The 26,860-nt window shown below is 39.3% G+C and overlaps 5 protein-coding genes across 6 annotated transcripts; 2 read left to right on the top strand and 3 right to left on the bottom strand.

The window, feature by feature from the left end:
• Positions 1-185: 185 nt before the first annotated feature.
• Positions 186-2,003, bottom strand: LOC143358093 (aldo-keto reductase 1B-like). The gene is made up of 6 exons (XM_076794986.1): positions 1,819-2,003; positions 1,446-1,613; positions 1,095-1,211; positions 620-1,027; positions 390-538; positions 186-327 (listed from the first exon to the last, which is right to left on the bottom strand). Exons 1-6 carry the CDS (start codon positions 1,891-1,893, stop codon positions 285-287), a joined length of 960 nt encoding a protein of 319 aa, XP_076651101.1. The 5' UTR covers positions 1,894-2,003; the 3' UTR covers positions 186-284.
• Positions 2,004-2,262: 259 nt separating this feature from the next.
• LOC143358092 (tRNA (guanine(26)-N(2))-dimethyltransferase) lies at positions 2,263-4,540 on the bottom strand. The gene is made up of 2 exons (XM_076794985.1): positions 4,450-4,540; positions 2,263-4,120 (listed from the first exon to the last, which is right to left on the bottom strand). The coding sequence occupies exon 2, from the start codon at positions 4,084-4,086 to the stop codon at positions 2,530-2,532; it is 1,557 nt and encodes a 518-aa protein (XP_076651100.1). The 5' UTR covers positions 4,087-4,120; positions 4,450-4,540; the 3' UTR covers positions 2,263-2,529.
• A 215-nt stretch (positions 4,541-4,755) lies between these two features.
• On the top strand, positions 4,756-16,036 carry LOC143358095 (tetraspanin-8). Its single transcript, XM_076794988.1, has 4 exons — positions 4,756-5,212; positions 11,533-11,844; positions 12,457-12,732; positions 13,074-16,036. The coding sequence occupies exons 1-4, from the start codon at positions 5,147-5,149 to the stop codon at positions 13,224-13,226; spliced, it is 807 nt and encodes a 268-aa protein (XP_076651103.1). The 5' UTR covers positions 4,756-5,146; the 3' UTR covers positions 13,227-16,036.
• A 3,714-nt stretch (positions 16,037-19,750) lies between these two features.
• LOC143357739 (trophoblast glycoprotein-like) lies at positions 19,751-26,735 on the top strand. The gene is made up of 6 exons (XM_076794311.1): positions 19,751-20,373; positions 24,521-24,655; positions 24,728-24,983; positions 25,219-25,544; positions 25,624-25,994; positions 26,065-26,735. Exons 3-6 carry the CDS (start codon positions 24,735-24,737, stop codon positions 26,304-26,306), a joined length of 1,188 nt encoding a protein of 395 aa, XP_076650426.1. The 5' UTR covers positions 19,751-20,373; positions 24,521-24,655; positions 24,728-24,734; the 3' UTR covers positions 26,307-26,735.
• Positions 20,388-24,513, bottom strand: LOC143357732 (ATP-dependent DNA helicase Q5). Of its 2 annotated transcripts, XM_076794303.1 has the most exons (10): positions 24,139-24,513; positions 23,865-23,989; positions 23,645-23,809; positions 23,397-23,573; positions 23,077-23,256; positions 22,908-23,013; positions 22,484-22,592; positions 22,182-22,409; positions 21,957-22,109; positions 20,388-21,889 (listed from the first exon to the last, which is right to left on the bottom strand). In XM_076794303.1, exons 1-10 carry the CDS (start codon positions 24,296-24,298, stop codon positions 21,091-21,093), a joined length of 2,202 nt encoding a protein of 733 aa, XP_076650418.1. In that variant the 5' UTR covers positions 24,299-24,513; the 3' UTR covers positions 20,388-21,090. The 2 variants fall into 2 exon arrangements, with proteins under 2 accessions (XP_076650418.1, XP_076650417.1); XM_076794302.1 differs by having other exon boundaries at positions 22,908-23,256.
• Positions 26,736-26,860: the final 125 nt, after the last annotated feature.

The following is a 26,860-nucleotide window of genomic DNA, read 5'->3' as shown; positions in this document are numbered from 1 at the left end:
GCGTACAATATGTTTGTCCAAGATTAGGCGCCAAACTAGCATTACAAAATATCTAAACGCTGTCCAGATGTATCATATTCCTTAACATTCGCGAACGCATGAACAAATATATACGAACTGCACACGTACGCCTTATAAATATTCGAAATTTAAAGGAAAATGATTAATGATTTTCTTCGACAATCTCTTTTCTATAAAATAGTTTATTAGACGAAGTACAACAACGAGTATAGAGATATTACTCCAGCCCAGTTGCACAGGAATAGTACAGTTGATGCATCTGCTTAGAATTCTATGTTGAATGGATACTCCTTGAGATGGTTGAATCTAAGCAAAAAATATATCATGAACATATACATAGCATGGAATAAATTAATTGTAACACTTACTCTGCAAAAGAGCATACTCGGAGTCCACAGTCAAGAGTGTCGAGCAGCGCGACTTCTTCCGGTGTCAGTTTAAAATCGAAAATATCAATGTTCTGCTCGATACGTCCCTTTGAACTAGATTTTGGAATGGGAATCGTGCCGATGTCGATCTGAGCGAAAAAGTTAATGAACACATTAGATGAATTTCGTACTGCTTCGAATCTATCGTGGTATACCAAAGCTGAATTTACCAAGTATCGCAAAATGATCTGGGCGGGTGTTTTGCCATACTTTTTGGCGAGTTTAACTATTTCCGGCGCATCCATCGTAACTTGAGGATCGCCCGGTTTCAGCCATGTTCGTTTAGGCGAACCGAAGGGACTGTAAGCGGTGATTGCTATGCCGCGTTCGGCGCAGAATTTTCGCAGCTTTTTCTGGTTCAAGTTCGGATGGCATTCGACTTGGTTCATGACCGGTTTAATTTCGGCTATCGATAAGACGCGTTCGATCTGCTTAGAGTTGAAGTTGCTGAGACCAATGCTCTTCACCAGTCCTAACTTCACGCATTCCTCCATACCGCGCCACGTGTCCAAAAAATTATCATTTTCGTTCACTTGAGTTCCTTTCATACCTGTTTGCCATACCTTTTCTTCTTCCTCCTGAAATGATAACCAAATGGTAATCGTAATTTTCGAAAGACTTTCTGAAATATATTTCGAATCTTACACCGAAAGACATGGGCCAGTGAATCAAGTAAAGGTCCACGTAGTCGAGGCCAAAGTTCTTCAAAGAAGTCTTGCACATTGGCACCACTTCTTCCCTTTTGTGGAATGTATTCCATAACTGCAAACAAAATTATTTTCAACCATTGTCGATAACCTCATCAATCAAAAAAAGAAAAATTGGACCTAAATAAAAAGCTTTCTCTTTCTTTTAATTTTAATAAGTTTGACATAATACTTTGATGTTTCGAAACTCTTCCAATTTTGCTACTGTTGTCAAAATTCATAATAATAATAATTAATAATACTTTATGAACATTCCTCAACAAGATTCATTCTTTAAACATAAAACTACCTTGGTGGTGATGAACAGGTCCTCCCGTTTTACTACGCCCTCCGCAATCTTTTCGCGAAGAGCTTTACCGATCTCCTCCTCGTTGCCATAAATGAAAGCGCAATCGAAATGACGATATCCAGCATCCACTGCTAACCGTATTGCTTGCTCGACTTCACCGGGTTCGTCCTTGAAATGATTGTAATTAAATATCAATTGCGCAACGTGTAGTAGGTACAAGCACTGTTATCAACCGTGACTCGTATTGTGTGTTTTGCGTAATTTGTTACGTTATCGTTAATTTTCTCGTAATTTGTTACGTTATCGTTAATTTTCTCGTAATTTGTTACGTTATCGTTCATTTTCTCGTAATTTGTTACGTTATCGTACTTACTGCTGCTTGCCAGGTACCGAGTCCTAACACGGGTATTTTTTCACCGTTACTTAAAGTAACCGTCGGTGCAGTCATCGTTACAATTTACTTATATGTTTACGGCTGATTGCTTCAACGTCTCTGAAACACGTATGTGTACGATACTAACGTTAGATGAACCTATATGTCCTCACGAGCGAATGTTCCCCCTCCCACACGAAACCATAGGATTTCGTTCATTTCAAGTTTATTACGTCGGTAACGCAAATCACGCTGTGAATGGGCAGCGATATGTTCACCAGTAGTTAACATGATAAAATTATCCATTTGTAGCATTATCCTGTTATCGTTAAAAAATAGGTACGTCAGTGATTTCATTTTTTTTTTATATCACTGATCTTATTTCACGATATTATCGATTCACAGTTTCACGTATATGCGCAGAAATGTTTCTTATCCAAAATCTTCTAAACTCGAAAAAATCAATTCAAATTTCAAGTACATATATACGTACATGTATATGTATATATATAATATATATTCATATTTACAATCGTATAGGTATTACAAACAGCGTGATTACAATCTCTTATAAATCAGAAGTTCATAAATGTCTATAAAGAGACGAATACATTTCTATTAATTACAAATATTTTCGTGATCTAAAGGTATAAAAATAGATCAGTTTAGATTTATTAGTAGGAGAATCTTGATTTACAGTCTGCGCGCGATTCATGCAGACTCGGCATTTAAAACAGTTTGTACATCTTCGGTATTGTCTGTGGTTTGCAGCTTCTCTTTTTTAGCATTCTTATTTTGGTTTCGTATCCTTTTCTCATCTTTCACTTTCGATTCTAAGTCAATTATTGTTTTGGCACGAGTACCGGGTCCCCAGTTAATAGTAGGATTATGTTGAAACCGAGTCAAATGTTTCTGCCTGGAAGCTGGATTAGCCAGTGGGTGTATATCGAATGAAACATTCGTAGTAATCGGCGTGTTTAGTATTTGCAATGCGGGACTGTCGTGTGACAATTTTTCACGTTTTATAGGGTGGTCCTTTTCCCATGTACGAACAATATCCCAAATTACTTGGTGCGGCGCATCCGTTTTTATCGATATTTTGTTCGCGTGTGAATACGATACCTGGTATCCCGCATTCAACAGCGCAGATCTGAATGTTAACATCGACGGTGTATGACATCGAACTGTAGACATTAAACGATCCAACGTATAGTATAGCGGAATGTCTAATTCTTCGTGAACAACATTTAGAACTCCTTCTATCCTCTTCAAGGTTCCTAACTTCATAATATGTAAGTTACATAGCAGTTCAGTGACGAACGTTTGGTCATGTAAAGCGCCCAACCATATAGGCCCTCCGGCATGTTGCTTGTGATTACAAACTTTACAAAGTTGATCCACGCATGGCGACGATGATACCTTATAAGATCCAGATGGCTTTTTATGGCATAATGGTTGAGTATTCAGACTTTCACACCCCGTGCATTGATATACCATACCTATTTTTGTAGCATTATCTTTGCATTTAATTTGACTAGAGAATATCTTTACGAATACTCTGATGTAAAAGTCAACGCTTATTGAAAGTACTGGTACTATGTATCTACCATAGCGAGCTGCGTGCGAAGCAATATTTTGCAACAATATACGCAGGGCTATTTCATGGCAAGCTTTCGATTTCAAAGAAATGGCTCCGTATTTTAGGTAACAAGTTTCAGGAGAATTTCCTGCCAACACAGCCATGTCTGTGGCTGTAACCATAAGCATACCACCATCGGATACGCATTGGACTGCACCGTCCAAGAATATCGTTGGACAACCATATGGATCCAAATCTATAACATCAAACTGGTCTCTTCTACTCTGATACATCAGCAATGTTGCATCCTCGTGACTGGGCTTTATCAGGTCTACTACTCCATTATGCTCTATGTTCCTTCTAATGCTGTCTACAGCCTTTATAGAGATATCGTTGGCCACAATTTGCTTTATACCTTGTACTTCTTTAGCGTATCGAATACTACGTAAACCCGTTGCAGACAGAGCTTCCAGAACAGTTATTCCATCTTTTTTCGGAATACCCTTCTTTGGTACTTCTTCGTTTCTGGCTTTGGCGTAAATCATTAACACCGCTGTGCTCAGATCTCTGTTAAACTCTTGTACAGGATTGTAAAATACATTTGTGTTGCTCACCAAAATTTCTGCTTCTCCTTCTTTTATCGTTGTGCTTTCTAACTTTGGCTTTTTCGCACATTGTTCATTATCCATATTAAAAGAAAAAGGTGTCTCGAATCTTGAAGACCTTTAAAAACCAAATCAAATCAATTTTGTTTACAATTTGGTTTACATTCAATCAACTAAATGTAAGATATAACGTGCAAGGACATTCTACTTTGTTTGAATAATCAACATTTCTAATTTCATTTTAATCTTCGACTAACAATTGTATTTTCCATATTTAACGCTTTTTAGAAATTGTAATAATACAAAATAGAGATTGCAACGCTTTCATAAACATAACCATTCAAATAATGTCACGTGGACGGACTTCAAGATATAGTTTCGAAGTAGTAACCAAATTTGCATTTACAACATTTTTGCTACAATTCATAATTTATTTTATGGATGTACCTTGTAATATTTGAATAGTATATTTTGTATCCTCATTCAATAATATTTTAAGTACACGTTGTTTCGGTAAATGACCGACAGAGTAATTTAACCATAAACGAGAAATATGAATAGACATAATACTTTAAGGACTTTCGTGTCTCGGATCTGTTTTACCGACTCAGTATCTTACCACAGCCACAGACTTACGATCTCTATAGACAGCCGACTCTAGTACTAAAGTCGGCTGTGACGAAACGTGTCGACGGGAGAGAGAAGAAGGGTTGTCTGCGAGAGGAGGTAAGAGATGCGGGACGCGCCTGTCGGTGGAAAAAAGACGCATCCGCCGACAGAGGGACAAAGATAGGGGATGTTCGAATGACGTCACAAGCTGCAGCTTCAAGAAGGTTTAAAACGAGATCAGCAGTCCGTTCTTCATACCTTGCTTGCACTCGCAATAAAAACCAACACCGATCGTCCGTGTCCCGTGACAGTAGCTTGTAAACCGTCGCGTGGAATGGATCGGTGTTCGTCTTCCGTGCGTGTACGAGTCCGAAACTGACCAACTCACTGCAACGCCAAAGAAAACTTCCCCTTGTGCGTTAGCGTGTAAAACGTATGTAAACTGTATTCCCGTCGGTTCGCGAGGCCGTGTGTTTTCCCTGGAACCGCCGAGAGTCCCCTAACGAAGTGTTGAGTGTCACACACCGAACCGAAAATGGTACTATCGGAATGTTACGGGTCCGTCAAATACGCTCTTATCTTCATCAATCTGATATTCTGGGTAAGTTCATTTACCGAGTGCATTCTCCCCTTCGGAATCAACCGCCTCATCTGTTGCTGCACTTTCCCTCTCCTATCCGATGGAAACCGAATCATTTCCTCGAATATCTTCCGCTGTTTATTGTCAGCATATTGGCTTTACCGTGGAACATTTTTATACGCCGCACGCAATGCGCGTAGAAAGCAATGAAAGACAATTTTACGTTGAATTTATAAACTTTTCATTGATCGATTAAAATTGTTGCACTTTGCGCCGCAACAAAGGGGTGGTTTCGTTCCTCAGGGCATACAGGCGAGCGTGTTACGACCATTATAAATATGCAAATCGTTGGCGTGATAATGCGCGTGCAACTTGGTTCAATATATACTAGGGTGAGGGACCCGATTACTGTGCTTATATTATATGTATTTTTAAAGCACAATGAATATTAAAAAAAATATATATATATTAACTGATTTTAATTGTAACTGGGTCCCTTACCCTACTTGAGCAATATTCTTGCGTGCGTGTATATATCTCCGAAAATTAGTACGTGCTGCAAAGAATAATTCGATCCAATATGTTGAACGCTATAAAGGTTTATTTTTCAGATGTCAACGGTTCATTTTCATGCGTATAAGATCAAAGAAAAATGAATGCTTGGAAATTGTCAGGATTATTAAGGCCGCTCATTATTTTATTCTGCCCGGCCGCATTGCATCGCTGACCTCCAGTTTATCTCGAAACGCGAACTTGTTCCGCAGATAAATAGGATGCCGCTTGAACTCTTGGCATAATTGGATAAATTAACGTAGCTCTTCACGCCAAGAAAAATCTTTACCGCACTCGAGTTATGAATTAATTCTCTTCCCTGTTTTCCACGGTTCGGTTAAATTGTGGAAATCCCTCTCACGCGTTACACGCGATCAAATCGCAAGCCCACCACGAATTGATCTGTACCGATATCCCTGAACATTTTCCCGTAAATGATCAGTCCTTTAAATACTTTTACGTTACAAAATTCTCGGACCTATGTTAAATGTTTCCCAAAAAAGTGGGGGAAAGAAATAGGACGAGGGTGGTCACTTCCGGTGGATGCGCGCGAACAGTGGGAATCTTTTCCATGTCGTTACTGTTTTGCTACCTGGCAACAACGCGATACCTGGACTGAATCGATTGCACCCGCGAGAGTGCAAGCATTCTCTCGAATTTTTTCGCTCGTTGCCTTTGAAATTTCTATCGCGTAACAGATAACAGTCGTCTTTTTTTTTTTTAAATGTGTGCTCGGAATCTAATCAGGGTTCCTCTTTACGTGGGAGAAAACGTTCTAATGATCAGAGCATCGACTTCTTGCGAACCGTCCAACTTCCTTTAATTAGCATCGTGGTTTCCCGGCTCGGCGCGAATCAACGTAATTCGAGAGGGTAGCTGAATCGATTGCATCTGGGTGGGTGCGATATCTTTTGCTGATCGACAATCTGCCCCAAATTTCGCAAGATTCACCTCGTAATCGATTTAGCGGGCTAACCGTTAATTGCAACTAGATACCAACGCTTTCAGGCTTATCGTTTAATGCAGCGTTTTCGTTCTACGCTTGAATTCCGCCGACTGTACTTTATTCTTCATATTTCCAATAACTCAGCTGGCCCAAAACTCACTAGACCATTTTAAATATGGTCGTCCCATTAAGAAATGACTTTTGGACCGCATTGTATATCAAATTATAGTTTTACAATTACAATTTTACAAATTCTGCAGAATCTAAAACGTGAGCGGCGTATGAAGGTTGACTGCACCCCTGGAATAAAATATTCAAAAAATCAAACGTCTATGCCTACAATAATTAGTCTTCGGATTTTCAAGCAGGATAAAAACTGTCTGCATTAATTGCGACATACAGGAGTTACATGGACATTTATTTCTCTTTTAACCCCCCGTCTGCATTATTTTTACCGACGCATACCTGGTCGTTTACGTTCACGTCTAATTTTTTTCCCTGTTCCAGGTTTTAAAAAAATCTAAAAGAATTCTGGAACACGTATTGAAGTCCCCGAGTCGTTCTTCCAGTCATGAATGCATAAAATTCACAGTCTACACACATTTGACTAATTATTTTAACAACGCCCGAGCCTGGCACAGGACCATGCGAGAAGTCTAAGCTCTCTAGTATCGTACTTTTTAAATTGATCGCTCCGTTTTCATCTTCCTAACTTTCGCGCAGCGTCTACGGCAGATTTGGGCCCTGTAAAAAGGAAATTCTGGGCCAACCGGCCAGCAGAAAACACAACCTGGCCGCGGAACAGTATGGCGAGTGACGAGAGGGTTGTATAGAAAAGTGTGCAGGGCTGACGAACACTGCGAACGCGGCCCTGCTAACGCACAGCTTGTGTATCAGCACTCAAAGCATCCCAGACGACAGAAGTATCTGGGCCGCGCGGTGTAGGACGCGATCTCGTAGGAAGAACATATTCGCTCTCTGACTGGAAATCTATATTTAAACGCACTTATTCCCGTTCAACATTTTCAAACTAGACGCGACGTTTGCCCCGTCTCGGTGCTGACACAACCGCTATTGTTAATCTCTCGGCAAATAATTGATGCAGGCCCAGCTGTTCGATCGTCCGCGATTCAATAACGCGAATCACCGTGACTCACTCACCCGCCGATTCTCGTGTTTCCCATTATTCGAAATGACGAGTAATACGAAAACAAGACGTCGAACGAATGCGATTCGCACCTACTGTTTCAGCGTCCCGCCGGGCCGTCTGATTTGCAAGGCATTATTCAAGCAAACTGTTCGAGGAATGATTATTTCAATAGTACGTCATCTTACTCGGCCGAATCGAATGAAATCATTTTTATTTTACTCTTTGCTTCGCGTTTCAGGAAACTTCTACATAATTCTTTTCTTTATTGTTCTAGGTTTTCTAAAAAATTCTGGAATACTTATTGAAGTCCTTATTTTCATTGTCGGAATGTTTCGAGCACCAATGGGAAAGAGAAATTGAAAGAAATTCCCTGGTTGCCCACGGAGGGTGAAATAAGTTTTCAAATACTTTCTTCGTCGTCGTCTCTTGAGGAGAGACTGCTCTCGTTCGCTAGTGTTAGTGCCTTAATTGGCTGACTGGTGGAACAATTACCCCAGATTTAGTTATACACGATCGGAGTTGAACGAACGTGTGTTTCAATCATATAATAATTGCGCTAATTGAACAATCCGTCGAGGCGGACGCGGCCAGCACGCGAAAGTGATTTTCCGCTCCGTCGGAAGTCGTTTGTTTAACAGATCTCGTCGTTTATTTTGCTTCTGCTAGGAACTATTTCCGAATATAAAACAGTTCTAACGATGTTGAACTTGGCATACTTGGCATCGAATAAAGGTGCCAAATGCTTTCACGGAAAACCCATAACACATGTGTTGGCCTGTTTTCTATTTTCTATTCTGTGACTGGATTTCATCAGTTCCCGGGAATGGAAATGAGAATGTGAAAACTGCTGGGAATAATTTACAATGATTAGGAATCGTGCTAGAAACTATTGGTTGTTTCTAACAGCAATCACCATTAGAAAGTATCTCTTCAGTATCGTATATATACTAATTCATCGTTTCCAACGCTTAGCGCGAAACATATGATGTGAAAAACGTTTACTAGCATCAAACGTGCCGCGAACACGTTTATGGCACGAGTAGGCACTGTGAAATGTATACATACAGACGTTACATATTGCTAACTAGCAACTAGTTACCCCCTTATGAGCACAGTCAGCCAAAGCCGTTTAAACGGTTGATCTTTAATGCGCGTGGGCATTACGTTATTGAAGTAAATGTCGCCGAGTTTACAGTCTCCGAAATTGTAACATGATCGTCCCACACGGTCACGGAAAGAGAAAAAATATTAACAAAGATACGAAGTAACTTGTCGAGAATAACGTTTACTCGTTGATATAATGAGTAAATACGACTTGCGCGGCATGTAAATCAACTTGTGCAAGAATATTGAAATTCATCGCGCGATTTGCAAGTTACGACGGAGAGCAAACACGATTTCTGCTTCTAAATGCATTACGTATGCGTTCTAAATTTCTTCGGTCCACTCCAGAGCCTTTCATGGACATGTTACTGAACAGAAAAAATGTTCAATATTTTCTGCATGCACCCGAACATTTCTCAGTTGCAATGTACAGCTTCGTGTCTTTGTATACAAAATTCAGAAAACAGTATATCAACCCTTCGCAGTCGATGCAAACGGTTGAAGAAAAAAAGTTCCAAAATGGCTTCTGTTTCCTGCAACGGATAGGGACAATTTTTATGTTGCTCGAAGATCCGCAGTCTAATAATAACAATTTCTATTTGGTAGATCAGAAAATTCGGAATCGGTAGATCAGAATATTTCTGAAAATCGAGTCGGCTGTTTCTCGCGTAATCGATCGACAGCTCCGACCAATGCAAATAAGCGCGTAGCTCGTGACCCGCCTCTAACTTGATTTACCGCGCTATGTTTGACGTCTGATCGTATCCGTGAAGAATCCGTTTGACTCGGCCGATCCTACCGGTGGTTCTTGCATCTGTTCTTACATCAGCATGCGAGGCTCGAACATCACCGGGACGCCGCGCGAATACAGGAAGTCTTCTGTCCGAGGAAACGAGAAAGAGAGAGTGGGAGAGAGGGTGAGGGGGGAAAGGAAAAAGATAAGAGAGGCATCGCCGGTAGAAGCCGAGTGGAAGTCACGTTCGTTCAGCAGGTTTAACCCACTGAACCTTCCTCTCTCAGGACTCTGTACCCTATCGTGTAAACACGTCGGTTTTACTGCTAACTGAGTAATGGCATGTCTGAGGATTTGCCCGAGGGAACAGGGCATTTTTAAGAAAGCTGACCGCGCAGATAATGTAACCCATTTAGGTCCGTTACAGTGATAAATGCCCCGTAGTGTGCACGCTAGATAAAGCTCTAGCTATCTTTTGAACAGAGTACATAATACCTCCCACGCATGCGCGGCGGCGGTTGTTTGGTTAACATAACCTCACAATTCCGCAGCTGACCCGCCTCGCATTTCCAACGAAATATATATATCTAAGAATGAACTTTTTGTTTCGACCGAGGACGTTCTACGAAATATTGCGTGTCGAACGACGTTTCTAAGAGCTGCTTGTGGGTAGCTTTTAGGTACGTAACACGACACGGTGTATGTATGTAGAATGTTCTGTTGCAGTTAAATTTTCGCGCGAACGTTCCCTGCCGTTGCAAACGATGCATTGTGTGCACCGGGAACAACGTGTCCCTTCCTACTTTGCCGCGAAAATATACCTGACCTTTTTAGCTCTATTGAAACAGAGAAAGCCGGGGGACGAGAGCGTGTTCTGGTTTATGGCTTAAGCGCCGTTCACAATGCGTTATATGGATAAATAATGAACTATTCTTGCGAAACGGTCGGCTCGGCGCAGGACAGTACGTGCCCTTTACAATGGCCTGCCCACCAGATGTGAACATTTCCATGTTAAACCGGTGGACTTTCCTGGTCCTTCTCCCCCGTGACCTTTTTTACGACGGTCTTCAAGTATGCGTCCCGAATGCATTGTAACACGAAAGATTTCCAGAAACCTCTCCTCGCTTCTCTGGCTGCTTCTGGATATATGAGAGACAAGAAACGTAACTTCGCTCGATAACGTCCTTGAGTTGCATTTAAGGGGGCCGGCATGGTTTGAAATCCATATACGTATACAAGGGTCAAAATCTAGACAAACCGCCGCTTCAATATTGCAATGAACAGTTTACAAGTGATCAATTGTGTTTCCTAAAAGTCCAATCTACGTCTGTATAGAGCCCAAATTGCGAATTTCTACCTCATCGTGGAGTAATTTGTAATATTCGGCAGAAAATTCGAATTCTGAAGCAAGTATAACGTCACAAGATGGCTGCCGCTGAAAGATTCTCTTAATTTCGAGAGATTTAGTGTTCGTATCGAAAAAAAAGCTCTATACAGACGTAGCAAAGACATGTACAAACACGGTGGTATGCATTTTTAATTGATTACTTACTTATTTAAGACGTAAAATGTCTAGAAAAAAGGCATAGGATAACATAGCGTGCCAGTCAAGGCCAAATGCCTGCCGGCCCCCTTAGTACAAAAAGAACATGGAAAAGATTTTAAAATTTCCTAGAAATATTCATCCGACCTAGAATATGTCCATTCCATACGATCCTTCCATTTTATGCATACGATAATTAGACTCTTATTTATATAAACTTTATGTACCAAGAGTCTATTCATTACATAGTTAGGAAAATGGTCCGTTGTCCGAGGGTTAAGTATAAAATTATTAAAAATTTAAATGTTTTCAGGTCGTGGGCCTAGTTGCTGTGGGATTGGCCGTATGGATGCTGACAGACCAGACGTTTCTGATGTCTCTAAGCCAGGAGCAACACAATTTCAGCGCTGGACTTTACATTCTGCTCGCCGCCGGGGTCCTCATGCTGATCGTAGCCTTTCTCGGCTGTTGCGGCGCCATCCGCTCGTCCCAGTGCATGCTGGTCGGTTTCTTCAGCTGCCTTCTTGTGGTTATCGTCGCGCAGATCGCGGCTGGAGCGTGGCTTTGCACCAACATCAACAGCCTCGAGGAACTGGTCAAGTCTTCCCTGATAGATACCGTTAAGGTATACGACAATTGCCCGAGTCAATCGCTAGCTAAATACTCGCGGGACAACCGTTATGGGAGGTTGCAATTATCCCGCGACTCGTTTCCCCATCTTGGGTGCCTATAATTAGTCTATTCGGCTTTTCTAAACCCTGCTATCCGGTCAGACGCCTATAATTGCTCCATTCATCTTCCTGAATTAGACACCGGTTTGTACGTCCGTTCGTTTAGCTTTTTTCACTCTCTTTCACGCGGTACCGTCGCTTGGTACACTTTTGTTAGAAATGCTGCTTACCTCATTCAATTGATCACGCCACGTCGTTCGTCTTAGTCTTTGCAAAAAAAAACGCAGTAATGGATTTGGTTGACGTCATAGAAGTGTCGAGATCAGCACCATTAAACGGTCAGCTAAAACTATAAATCCTCAATTAATGAAACTTTTACGAATTGGCAACGTAACAAATAGTAAGGGGGTTTTCTAGTAAGGGGGGGGGGGACCACTTAAGGTTTTTCATGAATAAATACAAAAATATAATATTTACTATAGAACCATAGGGGAATCCCTATACGATTTATTTGCATTAACATAATTTTTTAGGATATCTATATAAACGCCATACAATTTTTCCAGAATAAATACGGCGTCGAAGAATCCTACACGCAGGCGGTGGATTCGTTCCATTCCGATCTTGGATGTTGCGGGGCTACCGGCCCTTCAGATTGGGCTGGTAGTAAATACGCCACTAAAGACCCTTCGCTTCCAGTCAGTATAACCGTTTCCGGAGATGCAAATAATGTGTACAGAGTGCCACAGTCTTGCTGTATACTCAAGGACAGCGTGGAGTGCGCAGAATCCAGGGAAATTAAGGTTGCCAGCAAGGTCAATTTTTACGCGATTCACAACGAGGTAATCCCCGCATTTCATAATTCACTTCTAGAGAAGACCGAATGTAATTCCCCACTGTTCTGCCACAAAAGGGGCGCATTATACGGTATAAATAACGTTTGAGTGGGTGGAATGGTGGGGAAGATTCCAAGATCAAGTTTTTTTTTCTATGCATAGTATTACAGCGGCTGTTGAGACAAGTTTAACTGTTCTGCAGTTTCACTCGCACCGGTAAAAAGTAGACCCGCTGTTTAGTCGAGGAACACAATGTGATGATTCATTGGTGGAATCACGGCCGGTTGAACTTGTTAATGCACCGATCACACGTCCGCGATTAAATCTAACGAATCTGTTTTCCACAGGGCTGCATAGACAAGCTGATGGACTTTTTGAACAGCCAGAAAAACGTGGTCATAGGCGTCGCGGCGGCGATAGGCGTTTTGGAGCTCCTCGGACTGATATTCTCGTTGGTGTTGTGCTGCGCGATCGGCTCGTCCGACAGATACAAAGCTTGAATGTAAACGCGTCCCGGATGTGCCGTCATTCGAATCATCCTTATGCCACATATCGTTGTATCAGAATGTTCTAACCGGTATAACAACTTGATCTCTGTGCCAATTCGAATAGGTTTTCTGGTGTATTTGTCTGTTCGACTGATCAACGAATGTCTTGCTTTAACCGAGCAGCATCGTGTCATAGTTTCAGTATTCTTTAGCCTGTACTGTCCGAGCGTTCTAGACGTTCCATTATGATCCCGCCTAGGGACAAAAATGACAGTTCTCTTTTCTACCAACGTATATTTATACCTTTTGTAATTCTTTTTTATTTGAAAACTATTCGATTTTATATTATTTGCAACCTCTCTAATAGGAGAACACACGGAAATTCTTTAATGTTCGTTGTATTGGCACTCACGAGATTCGGTCGAACGTGTGCGTTTTTAGTTCAACGAAAAGGGACGCGCACCAGTTCGGTTCATCTTTCGATGTAGAATGTTGTTTTCATTTGTAGTAGAAAGATTTATGCGGACGAGCATTCGATGTTTTACAGAGTACCTACCTCATGGCAAATAGACGTGCTATGTTTCCGAGAGTCGGATCGAAGCTCCCAGGGCTCCGCAGATCTGCGTTTTTATCAGTGAGAAGATCGCGTTCATCGATAGCCACGATCGCCTCTACAAACAGGGAAGGGAGCCTGGCTCGATCTTTCAGTCGAGGTCACGGAGACTGACCGTTCTCAGCTTATCACACAAGCTGGTTAACGCATTCTTTCCACCAGGCGACTGTGAACATTATATCTGCTCAGATCATCTCAAGCCCGGATCTCCCAACGAACCCGAAGTTCTTTAGCGAATCGCTTGCTTCTCTCACCAGCTTCTCCGACCAACCGGCCCATATCTTAAGAGATTCTGGTTACGGATAAGCCCCTATGACATAGTCCATCGGGCAACGATATCCGATCCACAGCTCCGTTTGAGAACGCCTTTAAACAACATCATGTGTGAATTCCGCGATTAGAATATTGCAGTCTATGGTACAGTCGATTTGACCTTCTTCTAGTCGAGGTCTGACACGCACAGTCAGTCAAGAAAGTCCTTATACGCACTTTAAAATAGAATAACTCTTTAACGCTAGGCTTACGGGACGCGTCCAAATGGTTGTAAAGATGCATCCGTGAGGAATTTTTCAACAAATTTATTTCTTTGGATATATATCCATACATATACAATATTGGGTATAAAAAGAAAAAAATGGCTAAAAATTTGGGTACAACATAAAATGGATAATGTAAAATAGACGCTTTTAGTGCTCCGTAAACATAGTGTTGAAGAGTGTACAGAGATTTTTTTGTGCGATTTGCGTGGTGGACACTGTGCCGTTGCATTTGGAACGACTATATGTCGAAAAAAAAACCGCCCTTGGACAGACCCACAGAAAGTAGTAGGAGAGAGACCTCGGACGTCCAAACTTTAATCCTAATGGCTCCGTTGGGGGTGGTTTTCTTTTGCCGCCAGTTTTTGGCGCACTATCTGTTGCGTCCTTTCTTATTTGCACGCTGAAACGCGAGCTTTTTCTTTTTCCTCGATATCGTCAGCCCAGCTAGAGCCATAGCGCTCCAATTTGGTGTCCATTGTACACCGTCATTCCCATGGCAGCCCCCTGGAAATTCTTCTCTGGGTACATCGCTTGTCTTACAGCTTTTGTTTTGTGCCACCTGGCGACAAAAGTCTTCCATTGCTGGGAATAAGTGGTAGAAACCTTTTACATTTTCGTTAGGCCAAAGTAGTAGACCAAATTAACGTTAATATTTGTTAAGGAACGAATGGAAGAGCGAGAATGAAGGAAAGCATGAATTTTGTGTGAGCGATAAGGATTCGAATTGTTCTTGTTGCAACTGGTATATATTTAAACAAGAAATATTTTCTACTGTCCCGGAAGTTACTCTGACTTTGGTTCAGTATGCTCTCTAAACTGCCAACGATTTTCATTTTTCTCGTGGAAAGCGGCACAAAAGCATTTCCTCTGTAACGATTTCTATCATTAGTTACTAAGTTTTGGAGACATTTTTTCTGTATTTCTTTGATGTGATTTTTATCAAGTGTACAGCTTTAAAAAAAAGAAAATGAATATTATATAATGAACAATGCATAATACTACGTACGACCATTTTGTTGCCAACGCGCCAGTTTCAACGTACATAACACGTATCTATATAAATATATACAAAATATTATATTATATATATATATATAAGGTACATCATAGATGGTCCGACATGATCGATCTGGTAATTAATATTGATGTCCAAATGAGATTATATTATTGTAAGGACGCTACTAAAGCGGTTTTGTCTCTTGTAGCGTTATAGTCTATCCATGTTATCTTTAAAGTAAAAGAAAGTGGCAAACATTTAAGAGAGAGGACATAGCTAAACAGAAGCATCTAATTTTATAAGACTCTGGAAAATTCATGTAATCTATTTTATCGGTGTGCGACGATTCGAAGTTGCAATATTTTTTTAAGAAACTGTCCCGGTGGGCATAATAATTCGGCAGCGATTGATCGGTGCGTTTGCGAAGATAGTTGAGCACAAAAAAAAAGAAAGAAGAAAAAGAATTAAAATTGAAGAATGTTGTATTGAAGTTGCTGCTATTTTAATATCGAGACTCTTCGCCCCGAAAGGGATCGAAGTGTTCTTCGATCTAACGAACAAGAGCTGCTTTTGGAATAGTTGTGTCTTATATAAGTGATCGATTATATTTGACAATGAATGTTTCATAGATTACCTATATATAACTATAGTAAATAGAGAAGATGTTTATTAATTGTTCATTTAATGGTCATCGTCAAATGATCTAGGATAGGCTAAAGAGAAATTGATCTTTGCGCATATATTGTATCTTGGTGATGAGTATGGTACAAAAAAAGAGGAAAAGAGTTGCGAGAATATTTGAATTCTCTTCTTTAGGTTACAAATCAAAATGTACGAAGTGAAGATCATAGTGTCTAGTCTATAAAGGTTGAATTCCTTATTTATCAGATTAATTGTGTCTTACGATTAACGCGTTGCTTATCCATTGCTAGATCCACGGGAATGTTACCAAACCATAAAGCATATTACGCATCAGACTTTCAGCCTATACGCAAGAATGAATTCTGATGGAATGAAATCTAGGTGGCGAGCAATGTGTTAATCGATCGCTTGACTGTAATATTTTTTATTCGTTTTCCCTCTTTTTCTACGAGAACGAAATAAACAACAGTGTACACTGTTCAGTAAACGCAGCGGCAGTGTGCCTACGCACTGTCGTTTCTGTTAACCAGGAATTCTTGAACGGATGTAAAAAGAATTTGCTTGCAATTTCAAAATTTATAATTTCATTTAGTCGACGATCAACAATATTCATTCGTGTGGTCGTTAACGTTTGAGAAGTTCTGGTTAAGTAAATAGATAATCATCTACACGTACGTACACGTATATATCTGATGTTATGTATGTAAAAAAAGAAATAATGCAATTTAAAGATATAGAAACGCTTATCGAGTGAAATGAAAGCGACCAACGAGCAAGGTAAAAAGTGATGATCTAATCGCTATAATTACGGGTTTCATAGTTTCCGATCTCGAAATGACTTTGCTGGTTTCAGGTAATTCCTAAAGTATTTCGTTCTAGTTAGATAACATCGTTTCTACATCAAAATCATTCATTTATAAGCTAATTCTTTGGATTATCCATCACTATATTCGAAACGAAAATGAATAATGCCTTATTTTTAAAATCGTAAAATCGTAACGTTATTATTAAAGAAAACGTACAAATGATCAATGAAAAATCAAAATTTTAAGCGATGTTTGAAATGTTACCAAATGGTTAATAGACTTTTGGTTTTTCACTTTTTCACGGTTGCAATATACTACTTAATCGTACTTTCTCTGTTTAAATAATTTTTAACAATTGAAATTTGTCATCATAAAATTTTATGTTAATTTTTGTAAATTTCATTGGTTTTCATTTTTGTACGTATTGCATTGCATTCTTCCTGGAAGATACGAGAAAAAGAGAAAAAATATATATTCGGAAACTGATTGAAAATGCGAGTTTAGCATGTAGTGCATTAATGTTGCGAAAATAAATAAGTACTAAACAATCGACAAGCAAGATATATCCACAAAATATATGAGATCATCACTCGTAAAATATTCTTCATTTTGATATTAATATATTTATATATACCAATATATATATATACACATGTATATACATATTTTCTTACTGATTTTTGAGTGAGATCTTTTCATTCTCACTAATTTCATTATCCATTCTTTTTGAACACACCACATTATATTTTCTGCCAAAACAAACAAGTATGTGTCCGACTTCAACGTATTTATACAATGATTAACTATACCGAAACGAATTCTTTTATATATTTAAGAGCTTACTCTGTCCTGCGCACTTTTGAATATTTACGCGGAAATAAGTGGCAATTACAATTGCCACGTCTTACGAACTCACAAAGAATACTAAACTCCATAACACATTATAACACCCGTACATATAATTTCTACATGTAGATTTATTTCGAATTTATGTACGTTATGAAAGTAAATGTTACGGAAGATGTTCAAAGAGATCAATATACATTTAATGGAACCATTTAGACATATCTTTCTGCGACACTCGCATACTCTATCCTTATATTTCCAACAACGACTTCCCCTAATTCCTCACATAACACTTTTTAACGTATATACTAAACTTCCAATTTTTCTAGATTAATACCTCCTAATTGTTAGACCTCTCTTCCAACAAATTATACGTACTATTGTTGCAGTATAAAAAATATTTCCGTTTCCAAAGTATCTTACGACACATAGGACTCCACGGGAGCTCGATGCCAAATTAAAATAACAATCACGATCATACGAATGCATTCACGCATACAAATACATTATTTAATATTTCATGTCATGTCGGCCATAGTTTATATAGCCTTACGGCTCATTTAAATTCACGATATCCTCCGAAGCATTCTCCACAACTTGAACAACGTATAATCGTTTCGCTATTCTCTAATATATTACTACTATACGCTTTTTAAACACGTGTTAAAAAATATACCGAGTTGAAGCAAAATAATATCCTTAAACGTCACAATACCCGAATGCGATCTTTATCATTGAATGTCGCGCAATGCCGGAAACCAATTTTATATGTATAGTTTCGTGTACTCTTGTTTCTTTACCGAAAACTCTGAATGAATTAGAAACTCATTCATTGATTGAATTCGTGCAATAGAATTCGTATGATACATTTTTTCTTAAAAGAATCCCTGAAATACCGGGTGACGGTAAATTGTATGCTTGCAAGAGCACAATGTCCTTGACAACCTATCTAAAAAAGAAGCTTAGACGCAACTAAAGAAGTTAAAGGTCTTATGCGAATTACGACTTCCGCGATTAATAGTTCTCACGATCGAAAATCTTTGAACTATCAACGCAGTTACAGTACAATCGAAGTAACTTTGTATAGCTTCATTGTAGGACACACATTTCCAACGAAAATTCACCAAATTAATTCGAAAAAATGTTCTCCGTGAACTAATTTGATAGTTATAAACTGAACATACATACATTCGTAATGGCAATAAGATAACGACTCCTTTTCAAGGAAGCTTATGATGTTTCGAATCATTACAAACCATAAGACAAGTTTTGTCCATAACTCTTCTAAACTGCTTTCTCTTCCACGACAAGTGCCCAAAATTTCGAATATTGCGAACATCCAAAACCCTGAAAAAGATGCATTGTTACTGCTAATCACTATCGCTTATCGCTATATATATACATAGCTAATACTTATATACACTAACGAGCAAAACTGAGTCTACACCATTTGAAGCAACATAACTTTTTAAAAATTAGATGAAATGACTTGAATTTTATTGAGAAGTTAGAAGGATTAGTTTATTAGGCGAGGTGTAAAAAATTTTTGAAAAAAATTTGAATTGGTCGGAATCGCAAAAGAAATAGTAAAAGTTGGTTTTTTCAGCTTTTTTATCTGAGCCTGTATTGGAAATTTGAAGAATGTATTTGATTCGCTCGAATAAATTATATCCATGCTGACAATTTCACCGATATTGGTTAATTCGTTTACGAGTTATAAACGCTTAAAAGTGGAAAAATTGCCATTTTTCACGATTTTCGACTTAAACGAATTAACCAATATCGGTGAAATTTTCAGCATGGATATAATTTGTTCGAGCGAATCAAACAAATTTTTTAAATTTTCAATACAGGCTCAGATAAAAAAGCTAAGAAAACCAACTTTTACTATTTCTTTTGCGATTCTGACCAATTCAAACTTTTCTCAATAACATTCAAGTCATTTGATCTAATTTTTAAAAAGTTATGTTGCTTCAAATAGTGTAGAGTCAGTTTTGCTCGTTACTGTAAGTAATTGCGGAAAAATGTATAATAAATAAATAATTTTCAAGTCGTACTGATTTTCGTCCCGAGTTTTTTTGAAAAATCGGCCACTGAGCGGCGTGTGGAGAAGCCGAGGATCTGAAAAAGAAAAAAAGGACGCAGTATCAGCTAAACGTGGAGGAGAAAAAGATAAAAATGGGACAGATCAGGGAGATACGGAAGAAAAGCGAGGAGCGTTTCGAAGAAAAAAGAGGAACGAGGAGAAAGTAAGAAAAGGTGTAGGAAGGGTTCGGAAGGAGGGAGCACAGGTGCGGCCGGTACGTCCGGAGCACCTCCGGGCAATGCTGTCCGCGGCGCAACGGAGAGAAGTCCTCTTTTCCGCTACGTTCCAGTCGGTTACGATTATTTCGAGCATCTTGTGACTCGTTTCGGTCGCGCGGCGTTCCTTCCAACAGGTTGCTCCTGATCGGGTTCAGGTTAGCGGTACGTGATCTTGCTCGAGAGCGCGCGCGCGCGCGCCCGCCTCTTCTAGTCAGTGAAATTCAAGAAGGGCACCGCAGACGTCCCTGCGCGCCGATAATTTCGGTGTTGCAACGAATCCCGTGTCGAACGTGTGCGCGACAGTTTCCCCTTGGCCGAGCCAGAGATGGTGCACCATTGACGATGAAGTAGTTAGCCGGTGAACGGTCCGATGAATCACTGTCTCGCGTCCTGCTCTACCTGCTTCGAAACGGTGAGTAAATGAATCATCATTTCTGGAATCCCCTTTGAGCCTCCTCCCTCCCGTCCTATTCAATAGACAAATTTTTAAAATATTTTAATTTTCTGAAAAGAAGAGCGAAGTGAAGAGGTTGAAGTTATTGAGGAATGAGAATATGTAGCTATCTCGATTGTTCTATGTCCTCAAATATAGTACATTGCAATGTATGTTTTACATTAATAGGCTTTTTTATTGAAAAGGTTCAACATTAAGGTCGCTAGTGTCTCTCCTGTCACACAATGGATCATACGTGATATCACCTGTTGCGTGGGTGCGCGAGTCTGACGTTTTATGAGCAGCACGACTCTTCGACCTACTTTGCCAGCGGTATCGCTGCGATATAGATCTGTCCACAGAAGATGTAACAATTGCGAAGTATTCTTTTGTCTTATCAAAGACGATTTTGAAAATTGTAATTCGTTTCGCAAGAGATAATTTTCTACGACCACGCGCGATAAGTGGAACTAATTACCACGTATCGTCCTATAAGTCCGAGCACCGTTTAACATAACTACGAGTATTGGTTAATAACATTTGTGCTATTAGGTCGACTTAAAAATAACTTCTGCATTTTTTCCCCCCAATGAACTCCGGTAATATCTGTTTCAGCGGTGGAAAAAGTTGTTAACGACAGGGAATACGTTTCGGAGCTTCGTTGTTTTGTACCGAAAGCATTAGACAACTCTGACATCATTTTCTACACGGCTTCAGCGTTATCGAGTCTTTATTCAGTTTGTACTTGTTCATCAAATATTCCGCCGTCGCATGGTCGCGCGACACGATCTCATTTGCATCATCCTTGACGCGTTCATCCCGATCGGAAGTTCTGTTCCCCCTCCTGTCCCGTGTGACAGCGGTTGGTTTATTTTCGGTCTCGAATTTCCTTCTTTTTGAGCTGAATTCCGCAGGATGCGTGTCTATGCTGGTGCAGCGTTTGTTCCGTTCCTCGGACCGTCCCTTCGATCCGACAAAGATCAGTTCGCAGGAATCGTTCCTCGTAACTCGATCCTCTTTCTCGACCGTCCGTGTCCCAGCGTTGCTGTTTGCGCCTTCGATTCTCGACTTGGTACGCGACACGTTTCTTCTCCCGCTGGAAACCCGAGTGCCGTTTACTCTTGCCGAGGTTTTCGCCGCGTTGTTCTTCGAACCGCACGGCTCCAACGATATCTCATTGTTCAGATTGTATTTGACTAGCAAAGAGTCCGTTATCGCCGGTTTGCTCGCACCTGTCGCGTTTGAATTATCTTTCGCGCGTTTCACCGTGCTCGCCGAGCACGGTCGAACGTAGTCCTTCGTCGACGATCGCGTGCACGCCGAGCTACTATATTGCTTATCTCTACATTGTACAATCGCACCGCTGTTATTTTTGTCCACAGAAATCGCTCCGCGCGCAGCGCTGCATTTTTTCACTCCCTTCACCGCGCATTCCGGGGATTTTTCTTTAACGCTTTGAGACTGTTCCGCCTCCGTATCTTCGCTAATATCACAACTAAGAAATACACATGTTTCCAGTTAATATACATTTTCGAAACTTTTCAGGTCATCGGTATACTTACATGTCGTATTTGATTCTTACTACATTTTCGCAGTACGCGATAAATTTAACGGCTCTGGCTTTTACTATATCTCTATTCTCACAGACGTCGCAGTTCACTTTGCAAGGATCTGCTACATCCCCGAAATATTCACTAATGACTGCATGACGGCATCTGAACATGATTTTATAGACAATTTTCCTGATGTACAATTTCTTACTCAATTTCTTACACTGAATTTCTTACTTTACTGATAGACAATATGCCACAAGTTTTTTGTATTCGCTCAATCGTTTTTTGATATGTTCCAAACCATTCATTACTCTATGGTTTTCGATAAGCATCTTTGTAGAAGAATATTCCTGTGAACTAAAATATATTCTAGAGTATGTACGATGGTTAGCCTTAAGGGACTGTACAGATTCTCTGTAGTATTTGGGAATATTTTCTGGCACGGTCCAATAAACTTTGCATCTAATAAATATAAAGACATTTGTAAGAGAACAGCAATCGTAAGAGTCTTTTCTGCATTATCAAAAAACCCATACTTGATCAGTTTCCTATGAATGAATCCATAATCATATGTTGTAACAATGACACTGGCTTTTCCAGATATCCATTGACTTTCTATGTTACGTCTACTTCTATTATTCAGTTCTACAATAATTCAGAAATATGTAATAGGTATTACAAGAGTTTAACCCTTTCTGGTCCTATGTCAAGACAGACCCAACATTAACTTTTGCGCCAATAGGTACTTATTTTAGTGATTTACATTACATTCATTAATAATGCCATAATTTCATGTAACAGCAATTGCAGTATCTCTCAGCTGTTCTACATAGGCTAGATGTATATGGGAATATAATTGAGCTATACAATGTTTTAGCAAGTTTTGAAATAACGGAGAGAAAACATGTTGGACCACAAGGGGTTAAAGAATCTTATAAATTTACAGAATAACTTGCTTACTGTGGTGACAGACAAGCGTGGATATGCCTGCAGAAATTAGATTGCTTTTCAGTGACTCTGCAGTGTCTTCCTCTTTACAGTAAACAATGGCAAAACCATTATGCGTCTGAATACAGATAATTCCTATAAATATGTAGCTTGCAATCCTATAAAAGATAGATTGATTTACCTTGTCAAAGGGCGGATCTAAGAAACCAAGTACTTCTATAATAAAACGCTGAAGGTGCTCAAACGGATGGGAAAGAATATCTACAAACAATACATCATAGTATACATTCATTTGCTGTACTGGTACTTTAAATATGCTTGGTGTTCTTAGTGTCAACAATTGACAAATATCTTCTATTACCTGCCAAAGAATTTCATCAAAATATATGAAATTTCTAATACTTTAAATACTATTCGTTACCGCTCGAAAGAATTTTTGTTATTTAAACGTAAGCAATAAATTTGTTGGAGTGTTAGTAAGTCAACAATAATTCAAATTACCTCATGGGTAACAGTAGTAGTTACTGCAACTCTAGGAATATTCTCATAGATTTTATCCAACAAATTAATATTTTTATAACAGGGTATATATTCGTATCCCCATTCACTTAAACAATGTGCCTCATTAAATACAATGTAATACAATAATCGTCGCTCCTTTAATGAGACTACAAGCTTCTGTGGATTCAAAGATGGTCTCATTAGTTATTGACAAACAAACTATAGAAAAAATGAATTGATGAATATACCTGAAAATATGGCATTATAGCCACATCAGGTGTGGCATACAATAGTTGTATCGTCAAGCAATTCGACGTTAAATCTTTCAAGATAACTTTTCGTTCATTCATTCGTGTAGAGATGCTTAATAAACGTGCATTGATCTGTTTATTTCTTAAAAAATCTACGCGACTCTGGAAGTAATAAAATATGTAAAAAAATGGATTGACCAAGCATTCGAATTTTTACCTTCATAAAACATAATTTTGGAGAAAAAACAATAACTATTTTTCCCTTTTGTAAAACAGCCGGTAGTTCATAACAAACTGATCTACCGAAGCCGGGAGGCAGAGATATGCATACGTATTTTGAACCTGCAAATTTGTAATACTTTAACACGATGTAAAATTAATACCCTTTCTTAATTCATATAAAGTCCGATAAGCACGCACTGCACGAAAGTACAAAATTAATGTAAAGATACGATCGAACGATTTATAAACAATAGCAAGGAAGGACTAACCTTTGCTGATAGCAATAGTAGCGTCTTTTTGCACTTCATTTTTAAAATTTTCGTGATTAAACACGGTCCGTAAGCCACTCGTCACACGCGATTCATCATCATTCATTATTAAGTTTTTTGTTGCATATGAAACATCTCTTTTCATTGAATTAAAAATCATGTTTCTAGTGGAAACTTTCAAACATTTACTTTGCACACCATCACTCTCAGCACTGACGGGATTGGTTACGAGTTACAAACTTCGAGTACCGCTTAAATCGACTCGGCCAATCAAGAGCCACAATTTCAAACCCAGTTTACGCGGCAACATTTAAAATAGTGTCACGAGCTTATTTGCTCGTAGCACGTATCTATTTACTGATTTTATTGTTCTGTTTTACAGGTATGAAAGAGAATTAACGTTTGTTAGTAGCATTGGTCCTGAATCTTTAATTTTTCGATGAATAACAAAGGGAATACAAGAAATTCAAACTAAAGGGTTTCATCTGATTCATCCCACTGTAACAGATGCTAACATGTGAGTAAATACGAATATTTCACGTAAGTTTATCACTAAATAAAACCGTTAATTGTTATATTCTTATTTCAGACATACGATGAAGAAACTTTGCATAATATTTCTGTTAGTATGCTTGTCCACTGCTCAACCACCCAATGACTGTGATCCAAATTGGCACTCGTTGGAGACTGATGAATCAGCCAGATTAGAATGCGGAGAGGCTTTCAAAAACCAGTGTATTTGCAGGAGGACGTGTTACGAGAACCGTCACCAATATGTTGTCAATTGCACCGACTCAAAATTCCGTAGTACGGATCCACTGGCGCACCTACCCAATGAAACGCAGGTACAAAAATTACACGTGAGAAATCAAAATTTGAAGTACATTATATGGTGCAACGTTATTGAATGACCAAGTATCTCAAATTACTATAGATTACAGAGTTTAACACGTTAAGTACCACATGATATTTCATTCATAGAAGCGATCAGCGTTATAAATAACAATTATTAGTTACTTGATAATGAAGTTCTCAGTTCACACTATAATCTAGTTAAGTTTAGTGTTAATTCATTTACAGGTCCTCATCTTCACGGGAAATTACTTAGAGGAACTGCCTTGGAATGTGTTCGGCACGCTGGACAGTTTTCCCGAGTTGCGAGTGATTGACATGTCGAATAACAAAATCAGGGAGATTCGAGGAAAGACGTACCATCATGTTCAACGCGTCGAACGTCTTATTCTCGACTTCAACGAGCTGTCTTTGGACCCTGACAGGAGTCATCCCAGAGTATTCTCCAATTTTGTTTCACTACTGGAACTTCACTTGACTGATGCATTTGAGGATGCTAGACCAGATAGACCTAGAGACCTAGCAGCTACGTTGCATGATATTTTTGTGAACAGGTACACCGAGGAGCTTTTCCAAAAATACCTTTACTTCTTTTGCAATGATTGATTAACATTTCCCACTCCATCGTTTTAGTAATTTAAAGCGACTGATGAAATTGCACCTGGAACAAAACGAGATCTCGGAGTTCCGAGACCCTAATGTGTTTTGTGATCTTCCAAAAATCCTGGATCTCTATCTGGGCGACAATGCGCTCACTGCTTTACACTTCAATATATCTTGCTTGCCGAGCCTACGGTTTTTGGATCTTCAACGCAACAAATTCACCAAAATCCTCGAGCAAGATCTCCATGCTATGGATGCAATCGTTGAACACAATAAAAACATAGCGGTGGACTTGACCGGCAATCCGCTCGAATGTTCGTGTAAACTGAATCCCTTCATTAAGTGGATGAGCCAAACGAAAGTGTTCATTCGCAATAAGGACAACTTGAAGTGTTACGAAGGTAAACTATTGTCCCATATACTCGTAGATATTGATGAGACTATTTTATAATTGTGCACTAATACTTGCAGGCAAAACAGCGCATCCTATTCACGAAGTGAAAAGTTGCAAGGTGAAGTTGTTTTCATCGGCCTCGCATGGTGCGACAATTTTATTGTTTTTCTTGTCGTTGGTGCTAATAGGACTAGTATGCGCTTTGATTTACGTGCAGCGTACGAAACTGCAGAAGAAAATCGAGCCAATACTTGATTCAGTCAATAAAAGGGTACGGTACACCTCGATAGCAACTGGCGAAGCTCGCGAGGAAGTATAGCCATGGATTTAATTAGCTATACTTGTTAAAATAACAGTTGACTGTTCAAGGTCTATTCTCATTATTTCCTACAGCTAAAATATTAAAGAAATTATGACAAGCAGAGTAGACTCTTCAAACAATCAATTGAACAAAGTGCTTATTAATTTCATGTAATAGAGAAAAGTTAACACTAGTTCACGCTAGGGTTGCCTGATACCGTTAGGATGTACTTAGCAAGAGGATAATATTTATAGCGTGATACAGTACTTAATTTTTGCATTTAACTAATAGTAACGATCAAACGCCTGACATTATTTGTTATGACACCGGTGTGCTGCATTTGTTAACAGAGTTAATGACTTAAGACGAAGCACATGTACTTTTGATATTGTTATTGATTGTTCCGAACGTTTCAAGTGACGAATAAATGTTGGATATATATTTGTATTTATGTTCTCTTTGTCTGATAAAACGCCTAAATGCATGACAAAATTTACCTATTGTACTAATCCAGTAATTCCCACAGCAAACCGTGTCAGCACAGAAGTATTCTTCGAATATTTACGATTTCT

Source organism: Halictus rubicundus, chromosome 10 (genome assembly GCF_050948215.1).
Source record: "Halictus rubicundus isolate RS-2024b chromosome 10, iyHalRubi1_principal, whole genome shotgun sequence".
NCBI classification, from domain to species: Eukaryota; Metazoa; Arthropoda; class Insecta; order Hymenoptera; family Halictidae; genus Halictus; species Halictus rubicundus.
This window is presented reverse-complemented; position numbering and strand designations above follow the sequence as displayed.

Coding starts and splice junctions, on each gene's coding strand:
- LOC143357732 (XM_076794302.1), bottom strand. CDS start 24,298: ATGATTTTTAATTCAATGAAAAGAGATGTTTCATATGCAACAAAAAAC. Junction 22,410..22,483: donor ATTCATAGGAAACTGATCAA/GTATGGGTTTTT, acceptor TATATTTATTAG/ATGCAAAGTTTATTGGACCG. Junction 21,890..21,956: donor GTAAGAATCAAATACGACAT/GTAAGTATACCG, acceptor TGTATTTCTTAG/TTGTGATATTAGCGAAGATA.
- LOC143358095 (XM_076794988.1), top strand. CDS start 5,147: ATGGTACTATCGGAATGTTACGGGTCCGTCAAATACGCTCTTATCTTC. Junction 5,213..11,532: donor TCATCAATCTGATATTCTGG/GTAAGTTCATTT, acceptor AAATGTTTTCAG/GTCGTGGGCCTAGTTGCTGT. Junction 12,733..13,073: donor TTTACGCGATTCACAACGAG/GTAATCCCCGCA, acceptor TGTTTTCCACAG/GGCTGCATAGACAAGCTGAT.
- LOC143358093 (XM_076794986.1), bottom strand. CDS start 1,893: ATGACTGCACCGACGGTTACTTTAAGTAACGGTGAAAAAATACCCGTG. Junction 1,028..1,094: donor ACTGGCCCATGTCTTTCGGT/GTAAGATTCGAA, acceptor TTATCATTTCAG/GAGGAAGAAGAAAAGGTATG. Junction 328..389: donor CGAGTATGCTCTTTTGCAGA/GTAAGTGTTACA, acceptor TTTTTTGCTTAG/ATTCAACCATCTCAAGGAGT.
- LOC143357739 (XM_076794311.1), top strand. CDS start 24,735: ATGAAGAAACTTTGCATAATATTTCTGTTAGTATGCTTGTCCACTGCT. Junction 24,984..25,218: donor ACCTACCCAATGAAACGCAG/GTACAAAAATTA, acceptor ATTCATTTACAG/GTCCTCATCTTCACGGGAAA. Junction 25,545..25,623: donor CATGATATTTTTGTGAACAG/GTACACCGAGGA, acceptor CCATCGTTTTAG/TAATTTAAAGCGACTGATGA.
- LOC143358092 (XM_076794985.1), bottom strand. CDS start 4,086: ATGGATAATGAACAATGTGCGAAAAAGCCAAAGTTAGAAAGCACAACG.